General features: G+C 54.3%; 1 protein-coding gene across 2 annotated transcripts in view; it reads left to right on the top strand.

The window, feature by feature from the left end:
* Positions 1-4,706: 4,706 nt before the first annotated feature.
* Positions 4,707-23,453, top strand: part of KCNJ12 (potassium inwardly rectifying channel subfamily J member 12) — a 39,772-nt gene continuing 21,025 nt past the window's right edge. Inside the window, exon 1 of one of the 2 annotated variants that reach the window (XM_036888166.2) lies at positions 4,707-5,292. In XM_036888166.2, coding sequence (XP_036744061.2) covers positions 5,211-5,292 — 82 coding nt within the window. In that variant the 5' untranslated portion in view covers positions 4,707-5,210. The remainder of the gene's footprint in view (positions 5,293-23,453) is intronic. The other variant, XM_036888163.2, reaches the window with a different exon arrangement.

The following is a 23,453-nucleotide window of genomic DNA, read 5'->3' as shown; positions in this document are numbered from 1 at the left end:
AGCCAGGTCAGGGCCTGGGCCACTAGCCCACCCTGGGCTCTAGAGATGGTTCCAGCCCTCCAGGAAGGACATGGTAGAGAGTATGGGGCGTGGGTGGGTGGGTGCTGAAGAGCAAAGTTCCCGGAAAAGGGGTCTAAACGGTAGCAAGCCGTGGACCACAGATGCCGCTCAAGGCCTGCTGCCAGGACAGAAAGCGCCCGCCCACTGCCTGGGAGAGGAGGAGGGGAGCCCTCGAAGCCTCGGCCTTCAGAGGCGCTGCCCCCTGGCTCCATAGGCCTTCCTCCCAGCACCCTCGGCTCGCAGGCAGGCCGGGAGGAGGGGCGAGGGTTGGCAGTGAGTGTCAGAGCTTGTGCGCCGCGGAATAAGTCAGCCAGGCTGAGTGGATCGATGCTCCCTCCTGATGGGGTGGGAGGGACTCAGTGTCCTGTTTCCAGGCTGCCATCTATTCCTGAAGTTCTGTCTCACAACAAGGCCGCAGGGTCAGCCCAGGGCCTGCGGGCGCCTGAGACTGGGCAGCGTGTGTGGCCGCGGGCGCACCGGCAGTCACTTCCTGGCCTCTCGAGCGCCATCACCCCGGCAAAGTGCCCCTCGCAGAGGGCCTTGGCCTGCGCACAGTGGGGGTAGCTCTCACCTCCTCCCCAGGCAGTCCCTTCCAATCCCTTCCTCTGACCTGTCTGGGATCGTTTCCTCATCTACCAACTGGGTAGCATCTATTTGCCTATCAACTGGGGTGATAACATCGTCCTTCACAATAAGGTCATGCAGGTGGGCATTTAACTCACGCGTGACACAGGCATGCTGCCACTGTTATCATCGTTGTTCTTATTATTATCATGATGCCTTGGGGAAAATTGCACTGAGGGAATGGGCTAGGCTGAGGATGGAACCTCCAGGCAGGACTCAGCTGTGCTGCTCACTCTCCTACTGGTCAGGAGCCTCTCCTTCCCCCTCCATCCTCGTGGAAGGTAGTCTTGTGCCTTTTACCGCTGGCCAGGACTTCACGCATCCCACCAGAAATGCCGAGCCTGGACTGTCCAGGCTCCCACGTCTCTCCCTTCTGGATGGTGGGAGTAAGAGGCAGGGGAAGCCCTGGACACTGGCACTTGCCTGGAGGAGGAGGCAAGGCTTCTACCGAGAGTCCACCTGTGCTCTCCTGGGGTGCTCCATCCGGTGTCAATTTGTTCTCACTCTGTAGACATTTCCTGCACAGCCAGTGTCCTGGGTCCTGACTGTGAACATGCAGGCAGGTGTTGTCCCTGCCCTCACGGAGCTGACAGCCCTTAGAGGAGACCAATAGTAAGCAGTGACATGTCTCAGAGCAGCCAGCGAAGGCAGAAAGTAAAATGGGGCTTGGTAGTGAGTGGGGGGTGGGCCAGGGTACCTGCTCAAGCTGCACCTAAAGGAAGAGCAGTTTGGGGAGGAAACCCAGCGAGACCAAATTAAGCTGGTAGCATCGAGGGTCTGGATGGCGGACCAGTATGTCCGGGACAGGGAGGCCAAGAAGAGTGGGCAAGATGAGGATGGGTACATCTTGGGACTTCGGGGCTTTGGTTCTCCTGCCTGCCCTGGGAGGGTTCACTCTGGACCCCACCTGAGCCCTTTATGTGTTTCAATGGTCTCTTGACTCAGGCACCAGGACTGGGCTGGGGTCTACGGTGGCAGGGGAAGCCTGGTGGGCTCCTGGGAGGCAGCCCTCGGAAGGGCTGTGGAGCTGGGAGGATTCCAGGAAGCACTGGTGCAGCTGCCTGTGGGCCAGGCAGAGACCTGGGGAGGGACTGTTTTTCACATCTCAACCAAAGGTTAATTATGCTGAACAGATGCATCAGTGTTGTTATATTAAAACATGAATATTACAAGAACTGCCCACTAAAACCAGCAAACCCCAGCCTTCAGGGGACCCCTTGCTCCCCCACCACCCCCGTGGCTTTGTGGCCATGGAAGCAACTTTCCATCTCTGGGACTCACTGTCCTCACATGAAGGGGTGATTTCAAATTGGCTAAGGGGCTCTTTGGTCTCCTCGCCTATGGCTCTGAGGATGCCCAGATCAGCAAATATTTTCTGAACAGCTACTATGTCCCACGCCCAGGGCCAGGAGGGACTGGGCCCCACTCTAGAGGAGAAGGAGAGCGTTTCAAATTAAGGGAAAGCTGAGCCACTAGAAGTGCGTAGGGAAGATAAATATGTTGCTAGAACTGCTGTGCACAGGCCACCTAACTCCCATTCATCTCACTGGCTTCTCCCATGGCCATTCAAAGAGGTGTTTATCCTACAAAGAAAGAAAGGGGACATCAGCAAGGGATATGTCCAAAGCTCCCTACCTGGCCCTGCTCAGCCCTCCTCAACACTAGAGGGAGGCATAATGTTCTCACCTCCTCTCTTTGGCTGTGGGCAGTGCCCTGGCAGGGCTGTGAGCTAATCTGCCTTCAGACAGGAACCCCTGGGGCAGGTGCAGGAACTGGTTAGAGACCCACACATGGCTCTGCCCCTCTGGGCCTCACTCCCCACCTCAAACATGGGTGTGCTCCCCGGAGGGAAACTGGTGCTTCATGCTGTCCAGCAAAGAATTGTGTGTCCAGAGCCCATAATAGTTGCTCATGAGATGTGATTAACAACTGAATTCTGACCCAGGAAGTAGGTCAGGAGGGTAGGATGTGGAGCCTAAAGAGCAGTGGCTTGTGGAGGTCAGCATTCACCTCTGCCAGGATATTCTTTGCTGGGTGACCTTGGGTAAGACACTTGCTGTCTCTGTGGAATGAGTCTGACAATGGCTCTCGGGGGGCCTGGAGCCCAGGGAGAAGACCTGGCTTGCCTTACACTGGCTCTCTTGGTGAGCAGCTGGGGGAGGGGAGGCTCTGTGGGGGGGGTTCTAGAATTGAAGATGCCCTAGCTGTATCCCCTTGTCCCAGGAGTTGTTAGAAGCCTGGACGAAAGGTGCCCCAAGGTGTTCCTGTCCATTGGCCAGCCAAGACCATTTGCTGGAACCGTCTCCCAGCTGACAGGCACCCTGGCTCCTCTGGAGACCCACAGTGGGGCCTCACAGGAGGGCTGTGTCTCGGAGCCTATTCATCCTGGGGTGGAACTGTGGCTTCTGTCTTCCAGGAAATGGAGCAGGAGAGTGTGGGGAGCTGAATCACTTCCCTCCTCAGCCACTTTGAGAGGGAGAAGGAGGGAAAGTTTCCTGAGAACTTTTGGTCCCATGGGGGGCTGGACTCCCATGAGGGGAAAAACCAGGACAACATGTTCAGTGAGGGGTGAGATGGGACCTCCTGGGCACCCCTTCTTTCCCCTGCAGCCCTCAGCAGCTGTCAAGGCAAGGGGGCAAGGGCGCTCATCTGCAGCAGCCCGGTGACAGAGAAGTGACCTCTCTCTGTGCTTTGGCAACTGCACCTGTAAAATAGGACCAGGGAGCGAATTCACCCCATTGTCATAGTGGGAGCAAAACAATTGTAGCCAGGTCCTTAGCACAGGGCTCACTGGCACTGAGTGCTCCGTCAGGGTCAGCTGTGACCCAGCCAGAAGCCTTTCTGATCACATGCTGTTGAGTCCGGCTCCAGAAGGTAGGAATGCTCACTATTCCCATTTGAGGATGTGGAAGGTGAGGCTTGAGGTGAAGGGACCTGCCTCCACAGCTGCTCAGAAAAGCCTGAGTTCGGTGACAGCACCTACCGATGCCAGGAGCCTGGGCGGGGCTGGGAGCCGTGAGCCTGTGGTTGGTGGGGCTTGCGGACCGCTCTGTCTGAGCCACCAGCAATCTGGGCAGTGGCCAGAGAGCCATCCTCCTTGGTTAGAATCCTGCAGCCAGTCTCCCTGCTGTGCTGACACATAATTATATTTCACATTAAAGGGGAAGCTGGAGGCCAAGGGGGCCAGAAAGCCCTGAGGCTTGTGCTCTGGGCAGAGACCTGGTTCCTTGGCCCCAAGGCTACACAAGGGTCAGACTGGTGATAAAATGGGGTCTCCCTGGGCCAAGGCCCAGCCAAGCAGGTCTGTCTGCCAGGATGAAAGGCCTGGGTCCTGTGGGAGGCTGAGAGATCTGAGGCCCAGACAATAGGCCCCAGGAGGCTGCGAGGGCAGGGTGAGTGGGGATGGTCTGGGAAGAAAGCCTGAGCCTCCAGAGGCAGGGGTGGCAAGAGAGGGTCACACGGGAGTCAGGTAGCAAGAGAGAGAGAGAGAGAGAGAGAGAGAGCTCAGGGGGAGGAGCACAGAGGAGAATGAAGGAGGTGGGAGAAGCCAAACAGCACAAAATGGGGAGGAGAGATCCACTATTAAAGAGGGGAAGTGATGTGTGTATACGAGTGTGCATGCCTGGTGTGCAAGGAGAAAGCCTTCTGTGGTAAGGTACAAGCCAGAATCTGTGTGCACGTGTGCACACGCACAGCTACCACCTTGTGTGTGCACATGTGAGTGGGTATGCACCTGTGCACCTGCAACTAGCATGCGTGTCAGAGCGTGCGTTTTGCATGTGTAGATGTGGACACCTGAGCTTGTGTACCCGACTGTGTACAGGCATGTGTGCAAGGTTCCCTTGGCTGTGTGTGCGCTCGCCATGCACCTGTGTGTGCGTGTCCCTGGAGGACATGCCTCGTGTGTGTGCGTGCGCGCGCGCGCGCGCCCCATTGCGCTAGTGGCTGGCGGTGTGTGCGCTGGGGGCGGCCCGGGGCTGGGGGTGCGCCGGGCCAGAGCGGGCTCGGGTGGGCGGGGGCAGCGGCGGCGCGGCTCGGGGCGGGCGTGCTCTCGGCAGAGAGTTAGAGGAGTTGCCGAGCTCGGTTCTGGTGGTAGCGGGGCTCAGAGCTGGGTGCGCGCCGAGCCTCAGCCTCCCTCCGCCTCCTCGCTCTCCATTCCTCTCTCCCCGCCTTTCCCGGGCCTCGGCGCTGCCATCGCCTCCCTAGGAACGGTAGCCGGGGGCGAGGGGCTCGCGCGGCCCGAGAGGGCTGGGAGGCGCGGGGCGCAGGGACGTTGGGGAGCGCGCCCGGCCCAGCCTGGGATCAGATAACAGCGGGCGGGGGAGGGGGCGGGCCGTCCGCGCTCCCAGCCGGACCGAGGGCGTGACGCCAGCCCGGCCGGCCCGAGTGAGCGCCCCGCGGCCGGGGGCGCCGTCCAGGCGCGCGCCCCCGACCCGTGGCTGGGCTGGGGCCATCGGCGTCCGGCACCCGCGCGTGCCTCGGCATGGAGCGTCCTCGGGGGCTGCCCTGAGGCGGCAGCGGCGGCGATGCAGCTAGAGCGGCGGCTGCCGAAGCCAGGAACGGCCGCTCGGAGAACGCGGTGCGCGCCGCTCCCGGGCACCGACCGAGGTAAGTGCGCGGCCGCCTGGCGCACGGCCCCCCGGGGACCCGCGGCCAGCTCCGGGAAGGCCCCTCCCCGGCCCGGAGCGAACACGAGGTGGTGCTGCAACAGGGAAGGTGGGGCGGGAGCGTTTTTTCTTCCTCTGGTTTTCTGTTTTTTTCCTCCTCCCTTGGTGAGCCATCGGAGGGAATGCTGACTGCGAGCTTTCTTCTCCTGCCATGCCTCCCGCTACCGCCACCGGGGAACTTTGCTCCTCGCTAACCTTCCTGGGGGCGCTCGGGAAACTTTGAGGCACCCTTGGTGCCCCTCTGGCCGACGTGTACGAGGGGGCACGGGAGGGAGAATGGGAGGCACTTTGGCGGGCAGTGTCAGTCCTCCGCGTGACCTTCCCGGAGACCCCGGGATCAGGGTGTGCGCACAGAGGGGTGCGCAGTCTACGAAGCCCTGAAAATGCCCCAGGCCCGATCTGCGGATCCCTGGAGTCGTTTCTCAAATCCAGCTCCTGGGCTCTAATGGAGCAAAAACCTGGAAAGGGTGCTCTCCGCCTGGCAGCGGGCGGGCAACTCCGGCCGCACCTTCTTGCTTTTAGAAGTCGGCCTGATCGCAGAGGGGCTAGCCCCTCACACGAGGAGCCCCATGGGTCTCTGGGCCGGGGTTCTCCCTCTGTGCTCACCGTCTGCTCTGTCCTGTGGGGAAGCGGAGTTGGGAGCCAGGGGGCTCCCTGGAGTGAACTGGGATGGGGAGCTCCTTGGGCGGGATTTAGATGGGAGGTGAGGCCCAAGTGTGTGTTTGCTGCCTGTTCTGATGGAGTGTGCACGGACCATGTGAATATTTTAAAACCTTTGTGCAGAACAGGAGGTCACAGGAAAGTGTTTCTCTAGAGACGGTTTTCTGTTCTGGGAGGTTCTTCTGTCTCTCTGCATAGCCTGGACTCACTGACACCTGGGAGACCACCCTGCTCCCCGTTTCCTAGGGGCGTACCCATCTGGGAGGGCTGTGCTGCCTGTGACCATTTCTGCTTCTCCTTGCTCCCTGTGCCCAGGCTGGAGCCAGGAATTAAGTGCTGGGGACCTTCTGTCCTCCATAGGGCAGAAATTGGGTTCGCAGGCTCTGTCTCCGGGGACCGCGGAGGCGCCCACACGCCGCTGAAATCAGCTGCCGCCTCCTCTTAGGTGGAATCCAGGCGGCGTTAGCCTCCGGCCTACCCCACACACCCTCAGTGAGGTGTAGAGGAAGGCCAGCCCCAGGCTGCTACTCCGCCTGACTGCCTCACCTTGTGCTAGGTTGCTCCTTCGCTGCACCTCATTCGCGGGTCTCTGCCCCCGACCGCTGCCATGTGGCCAGGGAGGCTCAGGGAGCAGGCTTATGGGCTCCTTGTGGAGTGCGCCCTCCTCCGTTCTGAGACGAGCACCCCCGCCTGTGCTGGGACCCCGAAGAGGCGCCGCAGCAGGTCTGTCTCTCAGCTTTCTGGTGGCCCCTCCCCTCCAGCCGGCAGACCTGGAGGTCGGCAGCCGGGAGCGGGGTCCTCCCATCAGGTGGGGCGGAGAGCCTGAGGGAGAGCAGGGGCCAGAGAGGGAGGGGCCTTCTTGAGCGCCCTTGGGAACCAGAAAGGGGGCCCCAGTGTGCTGGCCACCAGGGAAGATTCCGCCTTTTCCGTTGGTGCACTGCGGGCACATAGAGTGGGCCCTCTGCAAATGTCCGTGTTGGCACAGACCTGGCAGACACGAACTCCAAGTCCCTAGCCCCTTCTCCATACACCCCTTTCCAGGTGAGGACCCAAACAGAGCCCTTCTCTTGGGGAAGGGAGCAGAGCCTGGGACTTCTCCATCTCTAACTGCTGTGTCAGCCCCCCATAGGGCCCCCAGGCTGTTCAGAAGGGGACCTCTCCAGAGGGATGTTCGCTGAGCTGTGCTGTGCTGGGAGGAAGAGGTGCCCAGAGAGGGGCAGGGTCTTCTTCAAAGCCACTCAGCCAGTGAGAGGTTTGAGTAGAAGCCTCCACATAGTTCTCCGCAGGCTGGAGGGTGTCTGCCAGGCTTCCTGTCCCAGACTTTGGTGTCTCTACCCTCAAGTCTGCCTAAAGCAGGACAAAGTAACACTGGGGCCTTGCCGCAATGAAATAATAATGATGGCATTGAAAACAGTAATAACAGTAATGGCAAAAGCAGTGCCCTTCAGCACTGGTACTGGTCCCACCTGTGGGCAGTTTCCCCTCACCCAGGCTTCCTTGCCATGGGCCACAGGAGCACCTGGAAGCCTTATATGCACCTGCGCTGGAAGCAAGTGCGTCATCACTCCCAGCAACCCCTGTAGGCCCACGGCGGCTGGTGACCCTCAGAGCCACCTGAAGCCCACCCTCTGTCCTGCTGCTCCCAGGCCTGGCTCTGGGCTGGGCCATCCTCTGACAGGTGCAGCTGGTGTCTGCTGCTGAGCTGAGCTCCTCCTGCCAGGGCTTTGCTGTGAGTGGCACATGGGCACACCTGCCTCTCCCCTGGGGCCTGCGACTGGGGCCCTGCCATAGGCTGGCACGGAGGGAGGCAGCTCGTGGGCAGCAAGAGGGGTGGAGGCTGGGCTGGCTGCTCAGAAGGTGTGGTGGGTGTGGGCTCCATCCCACAGGACAGCTGCACCAGGGGACTGGCAGCGTGACTGGGAGACAGCAAGGGCCGAAGATGAAAGAAAGCCAGTCTGAAACTGGGCCGCAGGCAGGGCAGGAAGGCAGGAGGCTGCAGAGGAGCCTGGGGGCGGGTGGAGGTGCTGGGCTGAGGCAGGCAGGCTTTGCAGAGAAGTGGAGCTGTGGGCAGGATTAGAGCCCTTGCTGGGCACTGGCTGAGAGCCCAGTGCTCTGCCAGCCGATTTAATTTCCTAATGGTCTGGAGTGCAGAGGGTGGCATTAGTTCCATTGTACAGATAGGAGATTTGAGGCCAAGGAAGCACTGAGAGAGATTGCAACTTGTGCCCCTTGGACCCAGAGCCCTGGTGCCCTGCCAGGGACAGAGATGCACCTTCCCTCATTCCACAGACACCCCACCAGGTGCATTTGTATGCCAGGCTGGCTACATGGACCACCAGAATGACATGACATTCCCTCCTATCTCATGGAGGCCCTGGCACCCTCTACTTAGCTGTGGCCCAGTGCAGTGTCTGGCATACAGAAGTGCTTAATAAACTGGTGTTGAATAAATGGAGGGCTGGCCTCTACCCTCGGGGAATCTCATGTCTGGGAGGAGACTTCAAGGCACACAGCTAGGGTGAGTAAGACCTGTAGTATCCTGGCTTAGTCACTTCTCTTGGGGCCTCAGTTTATCATCTGTGAAGTGAGATCAGAGCCTCAGCTGGGGAGGCTCCTGAGAACACCTGGATGGGAGAGTGGAAATGTAAACCTCTGTGTGTGCCTCTGGGTTGGGGGAGGTTTCAGCAGAAGTGGGGATGCGGAAAGGGGGCTCCCTGAAGGATGGGGATGTGAGCATTTGTGTGGCCAGAGCCTTAGGATTCTGTCATTCCAGTCCTGCCTGCCTTTGGACATGTGGAGAAGCTGAGTCCAGGGTGGGTAAGTGGAGGACTCTGGCTCCAGCTTTGTCCCTGTGCCCCCTTCCCAGCTCTCTCCCCGTCTACCCCCAGTGATGTCCCACAGTTCGGGTCCTCCTGCCAGCTGCTGCAGCTGCAGCACGAGACTGCAGTGGCCTTGGGACCCTTGGCCCAGCACCCTGATTGTCCTTAAGCTCTGTAAACGCAGACACATTCTGTTTGCACAGCCAGATCAGAGCAGGAGCCCCTTTCTCAGTAGCCCCTAAGAGGAGGCCTGCCCTGGCTGTGCATTAATGCCTCCCCAGAGTCAGTGGGAGCAGCCTTCTGGATCCTGCAGCACATGGCCCCTGGCCAGGCCGGGCCACCTTCTCCCAGGGTCTAAGGGCAGTGAAGCCTCCCCCTCCTATCTCCCCCTCGCTAGAGGACTCAGGCTTGTAGAGGGGCCAGGGAACAAAAGAGAAGCCTCCGGAGTGGGGAATTTTTCCAGGGCCACCCCTGGCCACAAGCGTCTACTGTATACTTGGCATGCTCTGGGTACTTTAATTAAGGGACTGTCCTGGGCTCAGGACCCTCCCATGGGTTCCCCCTCACTCAGAATAAACGCCACACTTCCTACCACGCTCTACAAGGCGCTGCCCTGTCTGATTCTCATCACGGCCCTCACTCCCCCGCCCCACCCCATCGAACCACCTGCCTCCTCCCTCCTTATTGTGCCTCCAGCACAGCAGGCCCAGTCCTGCTCCAGGGCCTTTACACCTGCTGCTTCCCCTGCCAGGACCCTCTTCCCAGATCTCCACAGTCTCCTCCCTCAGCACCGTCAGGCTTGCCGAATGCTCCCTCCTCCCTGAGGCCTCTCCTGGATGACACTTTCTCCTCTTTCTCTGCATTTCCTGCCTGCTACTCTGTAGAACTTAATGCCATCTGCCACTTTCTGCCTTATTTGCTCATCTTGTTTATCACCTGCCCCATCCCCCACCCCTGAATATAAGCTCCTTGAGTGTAAGGGTTTGGGGCTGGTTCATTCACAGCTCGTCCTGGGTGGCCACAACTGTACTCAGTGTATAGTAGGTTCTCAGTAAACACATGGGGAATGAATGGCTTGGTTCTTCCATGCATGGTCCCTGACCCATAGTACTCAGTAGCAGTGGTGAGCCACAACTGTCCCCTTCTGCAGATGACAGAACTGAGGCTCAGAGAGGTGTCATCACTTCCCCAGACTCATGGAGCTTGTCAGGGGCAGAGCTGGCATCCAGACCTTGCCTCTGAACCCTTGGCTTACCATCTCTCTGTGTGAGGGGGAAGGAGTTGGCATTTATTTCAGGCCTTTACTCTGCATTGAGCTCTTTCTATCTGTGACCTCACCTGCTTCAAGCTCCGAGCTTTGCTGTGTCCCTGGCGCTGAGCCTGCTTCCAGCTTAGGATGTGCCCACCCCAGCCCTGGGAGGGACAGCAGCCTTTCCCACTGCAGATCTGAGACCTGAGGTGCAGGGATAGGCTGCCCAGGTGCGATCTCTGTGCCTCCTTCAGAAGGTGTGTGGGCAGCTGCGGGCTGGGGCAGCCGAGGGGTCAGTGTCTCCATTTCTTGCCCTGTTAAGCATTTTCAACTGCCCACTGGCCTTTGGTGTTTTGTGTCAGAGTGTTTTGCCTTCCCTGCCCAGTCTCCTTTTTGAACACGACACACAGGTTAAACTTTTTTTTTATTTTTAAAAATTTGCCACCATCAGCTTTAACAGCTCCTCAGCCATATAAAAAGACCTATGTGCTTCTGGTTGGTGAAGTGCAGCCCTTGAATTTGCTGTTGGCCTTCCATTGCCAGCAGATGGGTTCCAGGGCTGGGGCCTCGGCCAGGGCCCCTTGCCCGATGTGCCCAGGGCAGGGCACATCCCCAGAGGCTCACTCCTGGGCAGAGAAGGGACCAAGCCTCAATGAGAACCAGGCGTCTCCAGCTTGCCTGTGGCTGTCCTGGGCCTCTGACCTCCCCTGCCTTATGAGGGGGTGTCTTGGGGGAGGGCACAGCATGATGCCCCAGTGTGGGAGGGCCATTCTAAGCAAGCCTAGCCCCTTCAAAGCAAGGTGCAGTGGCAGGAGTCAAGACCCTCTGTCTCTGAAGCCTCAAAGCTCTTCAGAAATTTAGGAGAGCTGGGGCAGGGAAGAGGGCGCATGTGGAGATGGGGGCCATGTGCAAGGGGCATGTAATGGGGAGGCTGAAAGAAAGGCTGAGGACAAGAGAGGTCAGAGGGGGCCATGCGGCCCTAGCCCCTGCCACCTCCCTCTTCTTCCAGCTGCAGCCTGATCCCCCTGAGCTGTCGGCTGCAGCCCTGCAATTCTCCCGCACTTAAAACAAAAATAAATCACTGCCAGCAGCTGGTGTTCTGGGTGGTAGCAGCCGCACTGCCCCTGCCCCGACCCCATGCCTCTGGGCTCCTGGTTCCAGGCCTGAGGGGCCCACTGGGGAAGGCCAAGGGGAGTTAGTCTATCCCTTCATGAGATGAGGACTTGGCCTTGCCCGGTGAACAGGGGCCTGGCTGGGTCACACGGAGGGCAGAGGTGGATGGGCTCCTGGGACTCTGCAGGGTGCTAGGGTGCTGGGGCCAGTGGGGGCTCAGAAATAGGGCTTCCTGGAGGCTTTGGCTATGACCTTCTGGGAGCAGCGGGGGGACAGGGCCTGGGGACCCTCTACTGCCATCTCATCTTGCTGGCCCCTCCCTTCCTTTCTGGAGTCTTGTTCGTGAAATATTAGTGACACTGGCTCTGAGGATGTCAAAATGTTAGGATCATTCACCTCTCAACAATGAGCTCTTGGGCAGGCACCATGCACTTTGCCCTGTTATCAGGGCTTGGGGCTGATGCGCGGGGTAGGGGAGTCAAACAAGCAAGTGGACAAACATGCAGGAGACACAGGCCTGCCACAGTCTTGTTATCATTACAGGTTTTAATCACAGGAATGTCACATGCTCACAGCAAAGTGGTAAACGATCAGAAGGGCATAAAAGGAATTTCCCTTCTCAGACTGTCTTCTCGCCCCATCCCAACGCTCTGTGTTCTTGAGGTGACCATCATAAGAATTTTCTGGATTGTCTGAGAGCTTATGCAAACATGTGAGTGGAGGTATATGAACATGCTGACATCTATTGTTCCATTTCTCCTCTCTTTTCTCTTTTGTTTTCATTTCCCATGGGGGCCTCCCATGTGTGGTGCTACAGCGCACCGGGCCCAGGGACACCATCCTTTCCTCTTGGCTGGGCTTTGGGCCGAGGGCCAAGCCACAGGGTGAGAGTCACGAACTCTCAGCTGTGCAGGCTTGGGATGGGCTGGGCCACCTGAGTGCCTGGGTCGGGATTCTTTGAGACTAAGAACTGGAATTGTAGAATTGGCACATCTTAGCCCCAGGTGGGGTCCTGAATCCTGGCTGGGGTCCCTCCTTCCTCAGACCCTTTGGGAGCACTTGGAGAATCCAGATTTCCTGGCTCCATTCCCAGAAATTCTGGTTCGGAGGGTCTGGGGTGGGTAGAGCCTGGGAACTTGCACTGTTCAATCTCCGCAGCAGAGCATGCCCAGCCTGGCCCCCGTGGGGGAGTCAGCCCTGGAACCCTGGGACTGGCCCCGCCCTCTCTGGCCTCTGGGACCCCCCGGGCCAGCCCGGCTCCCACTCAGCACAGCCTCCACGGATAGTGCTCAGCTCGGACACTGTGGGGAAGGTGTCCTCCCCAACTGCTTGCTCCTTCCCTGTCCTCAGATGGGGCCGGGCCTCTGTGTGGGGAATTGTCACTCCTGATTCGCCACTGTGCTTCCCCATCTCAGGTGTCCACCACCTGCTTGGCCAGCCCTGTCATTCTTGTCACCTGGTTTGCACCGAATCACAAGGACAGTCCCCACCTTGCCCCTCCACCCCCCACAGGGAGCCCCTGTTGGGGAGGACCTGATAGACCAAGTCTGAGAGAGGTGTTAATTACTCTGGTGCTCTTCCCTGGCCATCAGTTTCCTCATTTGTGAAATGGGTGGGACACCAGGCCCCCAGGTAGGCATCGGTTTTGCTGTCCTCTCCCTGCCTCGGCTCTGCGCGCAGGGCAGGGAAGCTTCCTCTCTCCCTGCTCCCCTGCTCTCAGCCATGTGGGCCGGAGGCTCAGCCAGCCCGTCACCTTGGCCTGCTGGGCCTCAAGCTGTCGGCAGCACCTGCCTGGCTGGGGCAGCCAGATTTACCCACCCAGGCCCTGGGAGGCTTCAGGACCACTGGACATCGTGGGGCAGCCGGAGCGACCCAGCCCCTCCCAGGGACTGCGTAGCTGGGGAGACCCTGGCTGTCCTTTTCCTTTTGCCCTGAGAGGTGCCCGTGAGGCCTGGCTCTGAACCACAGCAGATGCCAGGGGCCCAGGCTCCAGGCCTCATCCTGACCCAGCTGTTCTCAGGCTGGGTGGGCCCAGGGACCCTCTACTCACTCTGCCCCAGACCAAGCACAGGTAGATGGGGAGCAGATGAGGAGCAGCACCCTTGGGAACTGTGACCTGAGCCCATGGCCTCAGTTTGCCCGTCTTTGAAATGGGAACATGAGCAAAGGAATCATGTCTGGGGTGTGGAGGGAGCCCTAGGGCAGCATTCCAGGGGGACAGTCAGCCAGGCCCAGAGAAGACGACGGAGGCAGGGACAGTGGGGAGCAAACCGGACCCTGTGTCAGTTTCCCATGGCAGCCACAGCAACTTACAACAGACTGAGTGACTTACAGCAACACAGATTCATTGTCTCCCAATTCTTGAGGCCAGAAGTCTGAAATCGAGATGTTGGTAAGGTTGCTTCCTCCCTGAGGCTCTGAGGGGGAACTGTTCCATGCCTCTGTTGGCTTCTGCGGCTGCTGGCCAAGCTTGGCATCCCACCTGGTGTGTGTAGACACGACTCCGTCTGCATGAAGGCTGCTTCTCCCTCTAGCTTCTCCTCGCCTCTTGTAAGGACACTTGTCATTGGATTTAGGACCCATCTCCTAATCTGGAGATTTCATCTCCAGACCCTTAATTTAGTTACATCTGCAAAGACTCTTTAAATAAGATCACGTTCATGGGTCTGGATGGACATATCTTTTGGGGGGACATCATTCAACCCACCGTGCATGGTCAGCCTGCATGTGCTGCTCTGTATCTTGACCTTTTTTAAAAAAAAATCTTTTTAGCAACTTTTTGTGGAGACATATAGCATTGGAATTACATGTTTGGTCTCTGCTACCTTCTAGCTGTGTGTTCTTGGGCAAATCACTTGACTATTCTGTGTCTTAGCTCATCTGCAAATGGAGTTGCTAATGGTCCTTCCCCCATCGGCTGTAGGGAGCAATCAGAGGTAACACGCAGCCCTGGGGTGGGGAGGGTATGATAGACAACACCTTTTGTTAAGTACATTAATAATGAATGGTATTTTTAGTTAGGCGGCCTCATTCTGATATGCTCCTAGGTGTCTGTCCAGCCCTGGCCATTAGTGCACATAACACTGCAAATACTTGGACATGTAGGTCCTTGTGCCTGGGCTGTCCAAGCAGAAAGTTCTGGAAGTGGTTCTGCTGGGTCAGAGGGCCTGTGCCTTTGTGACTTTGAAAGGTGTCACTGTTATGCCCTCTCCTGGGTCATCACTGTGTCCCCACACTTCTGCAGAGTTCAGTGTGCCTGGCCCCCCAGTGGCCAACGATGTCACCCATCACCCAGACCCTACCTGATATGGCTGTGAAGAGTGGCACCTCCACTTCAGTTGCTTTATTTTCATTTTTCTTGTTTAAGAGCGAGGAACAGCAGCTTTTCACCCAAGCACCTTTCTGCAGTTCCTTCTCTGGCAGCTGCCAGCTCCTGCAAGGAGGTTATTACTCTGGCCTGCATCTTTCCCCCAGGCTGAGGCGTCTGGGAATCAGACGTGATGCCCCTGCCATGTGCAGAGCCTTTCTCATCCTAGTGGATCTTCATGCTAGTGGATCAACCCCAGGGACAGAGAGCAGCGGTCCCATTTCAGAGACACCCAAACTGAGGCTCAGAGAGGCCGCACAGCCATTCCATCCTGGCTCCCAGGTGTCTGGGCTTCCCTGAAAGCTTGCTGTCCCTAGAGGGAAGGGGCTGGGTTTCATTCCTGCCAGCCCCGCTGCCCTGGCCCCCTCCCTGGGCCATCAGGCAATGTCCCTCTGGAGGTGGCTGGTGCACGGATGAACCTGCCGTACCCTGACCTGATGCCATGTGGCCTGGGGAGCCTGGGTGTCCTCAGCCCCTCCCTTGGCTCCTGGTGGCCATTAGGATATTTGGGGGGCTTTAGCAAAATGCATGCCTTGGTGCTGAATTCAGCAGCCATTGTGTTCCTGGGTACCTTTATTTTTTAGGAAGTGGCATAATGTTTTGCTGAGATATGGCACCCAAAAATAATAATGAAAATGACTGTTTACCCAGTGCTTTCTAGTGTCAGGCACTCAGTGCTTTCCCAAACATTATCTCATTTAATTTTCAAAATGTCCTGGCCAGGCATGGAGCAGAGCTTGAGAGGTAAGACCACCAATGGAGGCAGGTGGCCAGACCACATTTGAACCCAGACTGAGAAGCCCCATGAGTCAGCCTCAGTTTCTCTCTAAAACCATAAAATCCTTTAAGAATGCCACAGGTCCTCCCACATTCTCTCTTGAGGGGAATCGGAGATGTCCTGGGCCGAGCATCTGGGAGGTGCAGCACAGCACTGAGCACAGGCCGGGTTGGCCTGGACTTAAATGAGCGGCCCTCCTCTACTGGCTGTGTGACTTGAGGCAAGTGGCTTCACCTCTCTGAGCCTGAGAATGGGGCTATGTCCACCCTGTTTAAACTGTGGTTGTGTGTGCCAAGTGTTAGAACTATTCAGAATTCTGGATGATGGAGGGCCCTCCAAGTTTTACATTTTACAGGTGGAGAAACTGAGGCCCCAAGAAGGGGAGCTGGCAGAGCTGGTTCCAACACTAACTGATCTGTGGCCCTCCATCCCCTGTGACCTCAACCACAGAACATGCTACTGGGCTAATCTCCCTTATTCTCACCCCACAAGACTAGGACAGAAAAGTCACTGGGTAAGCACCTACTGTGTGCTGCAGGCTCGTGCAGGGGAAGCCTGGGCTCTCAGGTGGGGGTCCCACACGCTTTGTCCATTTCTCAGGTACAGATGGGGCTTGGGTCTTTCCATAAGCCCTGTGGTCCCCCCACCCCATGGGGAGCCCCCACCCCCCCATGGCTGGTTTCCAGGCTTCCGTGGATGCGGAGGGTGGGCGTGTGGGCAATTCAGTGCCCAGGGTCACGGTGCAGCTGTTGGCCACCTACTCATTCACTCACTCATTTAATTTGGGACTTAAAGTTAAATGAATCCATGTCACCTGAGCAGAAGTCTGCAGGGGGTGGGGATGCCAAGGTTGCAGAGCAGAGACCATGCCCCAGGGAAGGGCTCCTGGTCCCTGTCCCCATGGGAGGCCACCATGGCACCAGTGCCTTCCAGGGTGAGTGCCCATCCAGCAGAGACCTTAGAGAGTGCTTCAGGGCCACCCCAGGGCCCTGTGCAGGGACCAGGACAGAAAGGTCCCCTGCCACCTGCCTCCTGGGCTGACCCTGGCCCTTCCAGACATGCAGGGAGAAAGATTTAAAGGACATGAACTCCTGAGTCCCCCTGCAGCCCTCTGCTGCTCAGGGTGGCCAACTGGTCTCATGGGCGCCTGTCACGCCAGGTCCTGCCTCTGAGCTTGGGGTGCTGGTCCCAGGCCCACCCACTTTCTCCCCATTCCAGAACATGTCCCCTTGGTTCTAGGGCCCTGCCTTCCACTCCAAGATCCTTGATTCTCAGCTGATAGTTCTTCTTGCACTGAGAAAAAATCAGAGAGAACTTTCACTCAATCAAAGGACATCTACCCCTGTCCCAGCCCCTGCACCTCTCACCGCGCCTTCCCCCCGCTGCTGTGGGTGGATTGTGATCCTCCCAGCCTCTTGGCCGTCACTGGGGTGGCTCCCTTTCCATCAGATCCTTTTCTATACCCTGTAGCTTTCTTCCAAAGAAATTGTGGGCCAGCACTTTCCCTAAGCACCAGGATACTCCAGTGGACTGACAGTGGATACTCCAATGGATACTCCAATGCCCTGACAACCCCATTCATGATAAAAACTCTTAGTAAACTAGGAGGAGAGGGCTACTTTCTCAACTTGGTAAAGGCTGTCTGCAGAAAACCTGCAGCTGACAGCATATTTACTGCTGAGAGACTAAGCTCTCCCGTGAAGGTAGGAACAGGCAAAGAGGTCTTGCCCCACTGCTTTTCATCATGCTGGAAGGCCTTCCTGAGGCAGTTGGGCAAGAAAGGAAAGAATGGTACACAGATTGGGAAGGAGGACATAAAACTGTTTTTGTTCACAGATGACACAATGGTCTGCATAGAAAATCCAAAAGAATCAACAAAAAAACCAGAGACAATAAGTGATCTTAACATTGCAGGGTACAAAGTTAATATGAGTCAGTTGCTGTCCTGCAATGAAGGTGGAAATTGGGCTTAAAAACATAATACCATTTATATTAGCACCTCCAAAAATACTTAGGTAAAAGTCTAACAACATATATAACAAGATCTCTAAGAGGAAAATTTAAACACTCTGATGAAGGAAATTTAAATAACTGGAGAGCTGTTCCATGTTCATGGACAAGAAGACTCAGTATTGTCAAGATGTCAGTTCTTCCCAACTTGATCTATAGGTTCAATCAAAATACTAAGTTATTTTATGGATAAACTGACTTATAGTTTATCTAGAGAGGCAAGAGACCCAGAACATCCAATACAATATTGAAGGAAAAAAAGTTGGAGGACTGACAGTACTTATCTTCAGACTTACTGTAAAACTACAGAGAATCAATTTACTTACTGTAAAGAGAGGTATGGGCAAAACATCAGACAAACAGGTCAACAGAATAGAATAGAGAGCCCAGAAATAGACTCACATAAATGCAGTCAACCAACGCAGTCAACCAGTCTTTGACACAGGAGCAGAAACTATGCAATGGTGCAGAGACAGTCTTTCCAACACCTGGAGGAACTGGACGTCCACCTGTGAACAAGCCAACCCACCCATGATCTAGACATGGGCTTTATACCCTCACAAAAATTAAATTGGGTCATAGACCTAAGTGTAAAATGTGAAACTTAAATTTCTGGTAGATAAAATAGGATGACCTTGGGTCTGGTTATGCCTTTTTCATTCCATTAGTGAATTCTTTTATTACACTATATGGTTACAATTGTTCTACTTTATTGTTAGTTATTTTCTTACTGTGCCTAATTTATACAGTGAATTTTTTAAAACTGAGGCATCACTGATACACAATCTTATATTGGTTTCAAGTATACAACACAGTGGTTCCAACAGTTATTAAATCCTCACCCCCCACTGTTGCAGTTGCTATCTGTCAACACAGGAAGATGCTCCACAGTCACTGGGTATATTCTCCATGCTGTGCTCCCTGCCCCATGACTGACTGATATTGTGATTGAAAATTTTTGTGCCCCTTTATCCCACTCAAACTTTCATCTGCCCACCCCAACCCTCCCCCATGGTAACTACCAGTCACTTCTTAGTGTCTGAGTTTACTGCTGTTTTGTTCCTTTTGTTTTGTTTTTATATTCCACAAATAAGTGAAATCATATGATGTTTGTCTTTCTCCGCCTGGTTTATTTCACTGAGCATAATACCCTCCAGGTCCATCCAGGTTGTCGTAAATGGCAGGATTTCTTTCTTTTTTATGACTGAGTAATATTCCATTGTGCATATATACCACATCTTCTTTATCCATTCATCTACTGATGGACACTTAGGTTGCTTCCATATCTTGGCTGTTGTAAATAATGTGGCAATAAACATAAGGGTGCACATATCATTTTGAATCAAGGATTTTGTTTTCTTTGGGTAAATTCTTAGAAGTAGAATTACTGGGTTGAATGATATTTCTATTTTTATTTTTTTGAGGAAACTCCATACTGCTTTCTGCAGTGGTTGCACAGGTTACATTCCCACCAACCAGGCAGGAGGGTTCCCCTTTTCTCTACATCCTTACCAACACTTGTCATTTCTTGTCTTTTAGATAGTGGCCATTCCAACTGGTGTGAGGTGATATCTCATTGTGGTTTTGATTTGCATTTCCCTGGTTATTAATGATGTGGAGCATCTTTTCATGTTTCTGTTGGCCATCTGTATTTCTTCTTTGGAGAAATGTCTGTTCAGGTCCTCCACCCATTTTTTAATGAGTTATTTGGTTTTTTGGTGTTGAGGCATGTGAGTTCTTTATTGTTTACAAATATGTTCTTCTATACTGTAGGATGCCTTTTTGTGCTGTTGATGGTGTGCTTTGCTGTACAGAAGCTTTTTAGTTTGATGTAGTCTCACTTGTTCACTTTTTATTTTGTTTCCCTTGCCCAAGGAGATGTGTCCAGGAAAAAATTGCTCATGCTTATATTCAAGAGATTTTTGCCTATGTTTTCTTAGGCAAAGAGTTTTATGGTTTCATGTCTTACATTTAGGTCTTTAATCCATTTCAACTCTACTTTTGTGTATGGAGTTAGATGGTAATCTAGTTTCATTCTTTTGCTTGTTACTGCTCAGTTTTCCCAACATAAGTTGTTGGAAAGACTGTATTTTCCCCACTGTATATTCATGGCTTCTTTATCATATGTTAATTGGCCATATATGCATGGGTTTGTATCTGGGCTATCTATTTCTGTTCCATTGATCTATGAGTCTGTTCTTGTGCCAGTACCAAATTGTTTTGATTACTGTGGCTTTGTAGCAGGGCTTGAAGTTGGGGAGCATAATCCCCCAAGCTTTGTTCTTCTTTCTCAGGATTGCTTTGGCTCTTTGGGGTCTTTTGTGGTTCCATATGAATTTTATAATTCTTTGCTCTAGTTCATTGAAAAACGCCATTGGTATTTTGATAAAGATTGCATTGAATCTGTACATTTCTTTGGGTAGGATGGCCATTTTGACAATATTAGTTCTTCCTATCCATGAGCATGGGATATATTTCCATTTATTTGTGTCTTCTTTAATTTCTCTCATGAGTGTCTTACAGTTTTCAGACTACAGGTCTTTTACCTCCTTGGTTAGGTTTATTTCTAGGTATTTTATTTTTGATGCAGTTGTAAATGGAATTGTTTTCTTGATTTCTCTTTCTGCTAGTTCATTGTTAGTATATCACAACAGATTTCTGTGTATTTATTTCATATCCTGCAACTTTGCTGAATCCATTTATTAGTTCTAGTAGATTTTTTTGTGGCATCTTTAAAGTTTTCTATGTGTACTAATGTCATCTGCAAATAATGATAGTTAAACTTCTTCCTTACCAATTTGGATGCCTTTTATCTCTTTATCTCTTCTGATTGTCGTGGCTAGGACTTCTAGTCCTATGTTGAGTAAAAGTGGTGAGAGTGAGCATCCTTGTCTTGTTCCCGATCTTAGAAGGTAAGTTTTCAGCTTTTTGCCATTGAGTCTGATGTCATCTATGGGTTTGTCATATGTGGCCTTTATTATGTTGAGTTATGTTCCCTCTATACCCATTTGGTTGAGAGTTTTGATCATGAATGGATGTTGAATTTTGTCAAATGCTTCTTCAGCATCTCTTTTTGTTGATATGACGTGTGATGTTGATTGATTTACAAATATCATACCATCCTTGCATCCCTGGAATAAATTCCACTTGTTCATGATGGCTGATCCTTTAAATGTACTGGTTATGACTTTTTAGTTACACCAAAGACACAATCCATGGAGGAAATAATTGTCAAGCTGGAGTTTATTAAAATCAAAAATTTCTGCTCTGTCAAGAAAACAACATCAAGAGAATTAGAAGAAAATATGTGCAAAAGACATGTGATAAAGGGCTATTACCTAAAATACACAAAGAACTCTTAAAACTTAACAATAAGAAAACAAACAACCTAATTTAAAAATGGGCCAAAGACCTGGACATACCTCAGGAAGGAAGATGTATTGATAGCAAGTAAACAGATGAAAAGATACACCACATCATATGTCATCAGGGATTGCAAAATAAAAGAATAAGGTACCACTATACCCCTATTAGAATGACAGTATCCAGGGCACTGACATCACCTAATGCTGGTGAGAATGGAGAACAACAGGAGCTCTCATTCACTGCTGGTGGCGGTGCAAGATGGTGCAGCCACTTGGGGAGACAGCTTGGTGGCTTTTTACAAAACTAAACATACTCTCACCATACGACCCAGCAATCATACTTCCTGGTGTTTACCCAAGGAAGTTGAAAACTAACATCTACATAAAGTCCTGCACATGTATGTTTATAGCAGCTTTATTCATGATTACCAAAACTTGGAAGCAACCAAGATGTTCTTCAAAAGGTGAACAGATAAACTGTGGTTATCCAGGGCCAGAAAGACATGAGCCATTAAGCCATGAAAAGACTTCAGAGACCTTAAGTGCAGATGCTAAGTGAGAGAAGGCAGTCTGCAAAGGTCACACACTGTGTGATTCCACCTCTGTGACATTCTGGAGAAGCCAATACCACGGGGACAATAAAAAGATGAGTAGTTGCCAGTGGTGAAGAAGGGGAGATGAACAGGCAGAGCGCAGAGGATTTTTAGCATAACAAAGCCATTCTGTATGATACTATCATAGAGTTTTCTAAAAGACAGTCTTGGGGAAAAACTCAAATTCCTGCCCTCACATGTCAGTGGGTGGTTGAGCACAGACTCCTGAATAAGTGGCCATAGAACTTGTGAGAGGGGAGCGACACCGGAGCAGAGACCTTCATGGGACTGGGGAGGGGCCAGGAGAACCTCTGAGGGAAGGGGCGGGGAAAGCAGGACCAGAGCAGGGTACGGATGGCGGCGGAGCTCGGAGCAGGGAGGTGGCCTCGCACACGGTTTGGCGGCGAGTCTTCTGATGGTGGCGGTCTCTTACAGCGATAAGCATATCCCCCCGACTCCTTGCTCGGTGCCTGTGGCTCCGCTGGGTGGGGACAGGGAGTTGGGCTTGGATCTCTGGTTGCTTTGGGTTCAAATCTCTTTCATGTGTCCCCTCAAAAAAAGCTGTTTTTTGAGTTGAAATTCACGTAATATAAAATGAACCACTTAAAAGTGAGCCACGCTGGCATTCAGTGCATTCAGGTGTGCGTTCTAGTTCCCAAACACGTCCGACGTCCAGGACGAAGCCTACACCCAGAAGCAGTCACTCCCCAGCGCCTGGCCCTGGACCCTGTCCCCGCGGGCTCGCCGCCCCGGCCACCCGTCGGGCGCACACGCGGTCTTGGGGCCCGGGCTTCCCGCCCGGCGGAGCATGTGGGAAAGCGCCCGCTCAGTGCCCTGCGCCTTGACCGGCCTCCTCCCTGCGACCGAGGGATGCTTCCTGGGCGGGAGGACCACATCACGCCTCTTCACATATTTGGGCTCTTCCCACCCTGGGCTGTTGAGAATAGTGCCGCCTCAAATGTCTGTCACCTGGTTTTGTTTGAACTCCAGTTTGCAGTTCTCCTGGGTGCAGATCCCAGGAGAGCCTTGCTGGGTCGTGCGGTGACTGTTTGGATTGTTGGGGATCTATTAACTTTGAAAGGTTTCTTCAACGTTAACAACACTCTCTCTTGACCCCCTCCCAGCCTCTGCCCATTTCCCTGCTCTTAACAACCACTCAATTCCTCACAGGCATCCCCCTTGCGCTCCCCAATTTCTCCTCTTGGACTTCGCCCCTAGGATGCCACTGAAGCTGCTCAGGGCAGGGCCACCTGTGCCCTCCCTCCATGGTTGCCCCATCTTTGCCCTGCCGGCCGCCGGCCTGGCCTTGCTGTGCATCCGGCGCCTCCTCCAGGTCCGCTTGCTGGGTGTCTTCTCCATGCCCACAGGCCTCAGCCCTTCCCCTCCCCCACACCATTTCCATCTTTAGTACAGACCTGTCTTCCACCTCCCGGTTCAGCAGATCCCTTCCCACAGGGCATCTCCCCAGGGCGTTTGTGGGTACCTCAGACTCTCCATGGTCAGAACTGAGCTCCTGCCTTCCCTGGGGCCTCTGTATCCTCTCTGCCTCTCCCCAAGGGAAGGTGGGGCTGTTCCTGCTGGGAAGGACCCCCATGGAATGCTTAGAATAACCTTCCCAGCCAGGGGCTGGCCTGCAGGGTGCCTATCTGTGGGGTCTGCCTGCCAGGGCCACTTCCTGGCTTCTCCACAGGGGTCTGACTCCCCGCAGGCAGCAGGCGTGGGTCCTCATTTCCACCTCCTTGGACTGAGGCTGCTGGGAACCAAGGTGATTGTGTAGAGTGCCACATGTGTGGCCTGTGTGGGGCTCCGTGAAGGGTGTCTTTTCCCCTCCCTTCTGCAGGAAGCAGTCCCTTCTGAGCTTCAGCTTCTCCAGGTGCAAAATGGGAATAATAAGCTGCCCAACAGAGGTCCTAGCAGGGCCAGGTGTCCAGGGTCCCACAGGCCTGGCACACAGCAGACATTCCACATGTGCCCACTTAAGGGTTGTGGCATGGATGTGTGTGTGCTCAGCAGTGCCCTGTGCAGTGGGTGGGGCTTCCCAGGAAAAGGCAGGTCTGCCTGCCACAGTGGGCATGGAAAGGCAGGCAGGGGACAGACACCCCCTCCCAACAGGGCCCCCTCCCACTGCCTCTCCTTCCCCCCAGCCTG

Source organism: Manis pentadactyla, chromosome 4 (genome assembly GCF_030020395.1).
Source record: "Manis pentadactyla isolate mManPen7 chromosome 4, mManPen7.hap1, whole genome shotgun sequence".
In the NCBI taxonomy this organism is placed as follows: domain Eukaryota; kingdom Metazoa; phylum Chordata; class Mammalia; order Pholidota; family Manidae; genus Manis; species Manis pentadactyla.
Note: the sequence above shows the minus strand (reverse complement) of the source record. Positions and strands in the feature narration are given on the sequence as shown.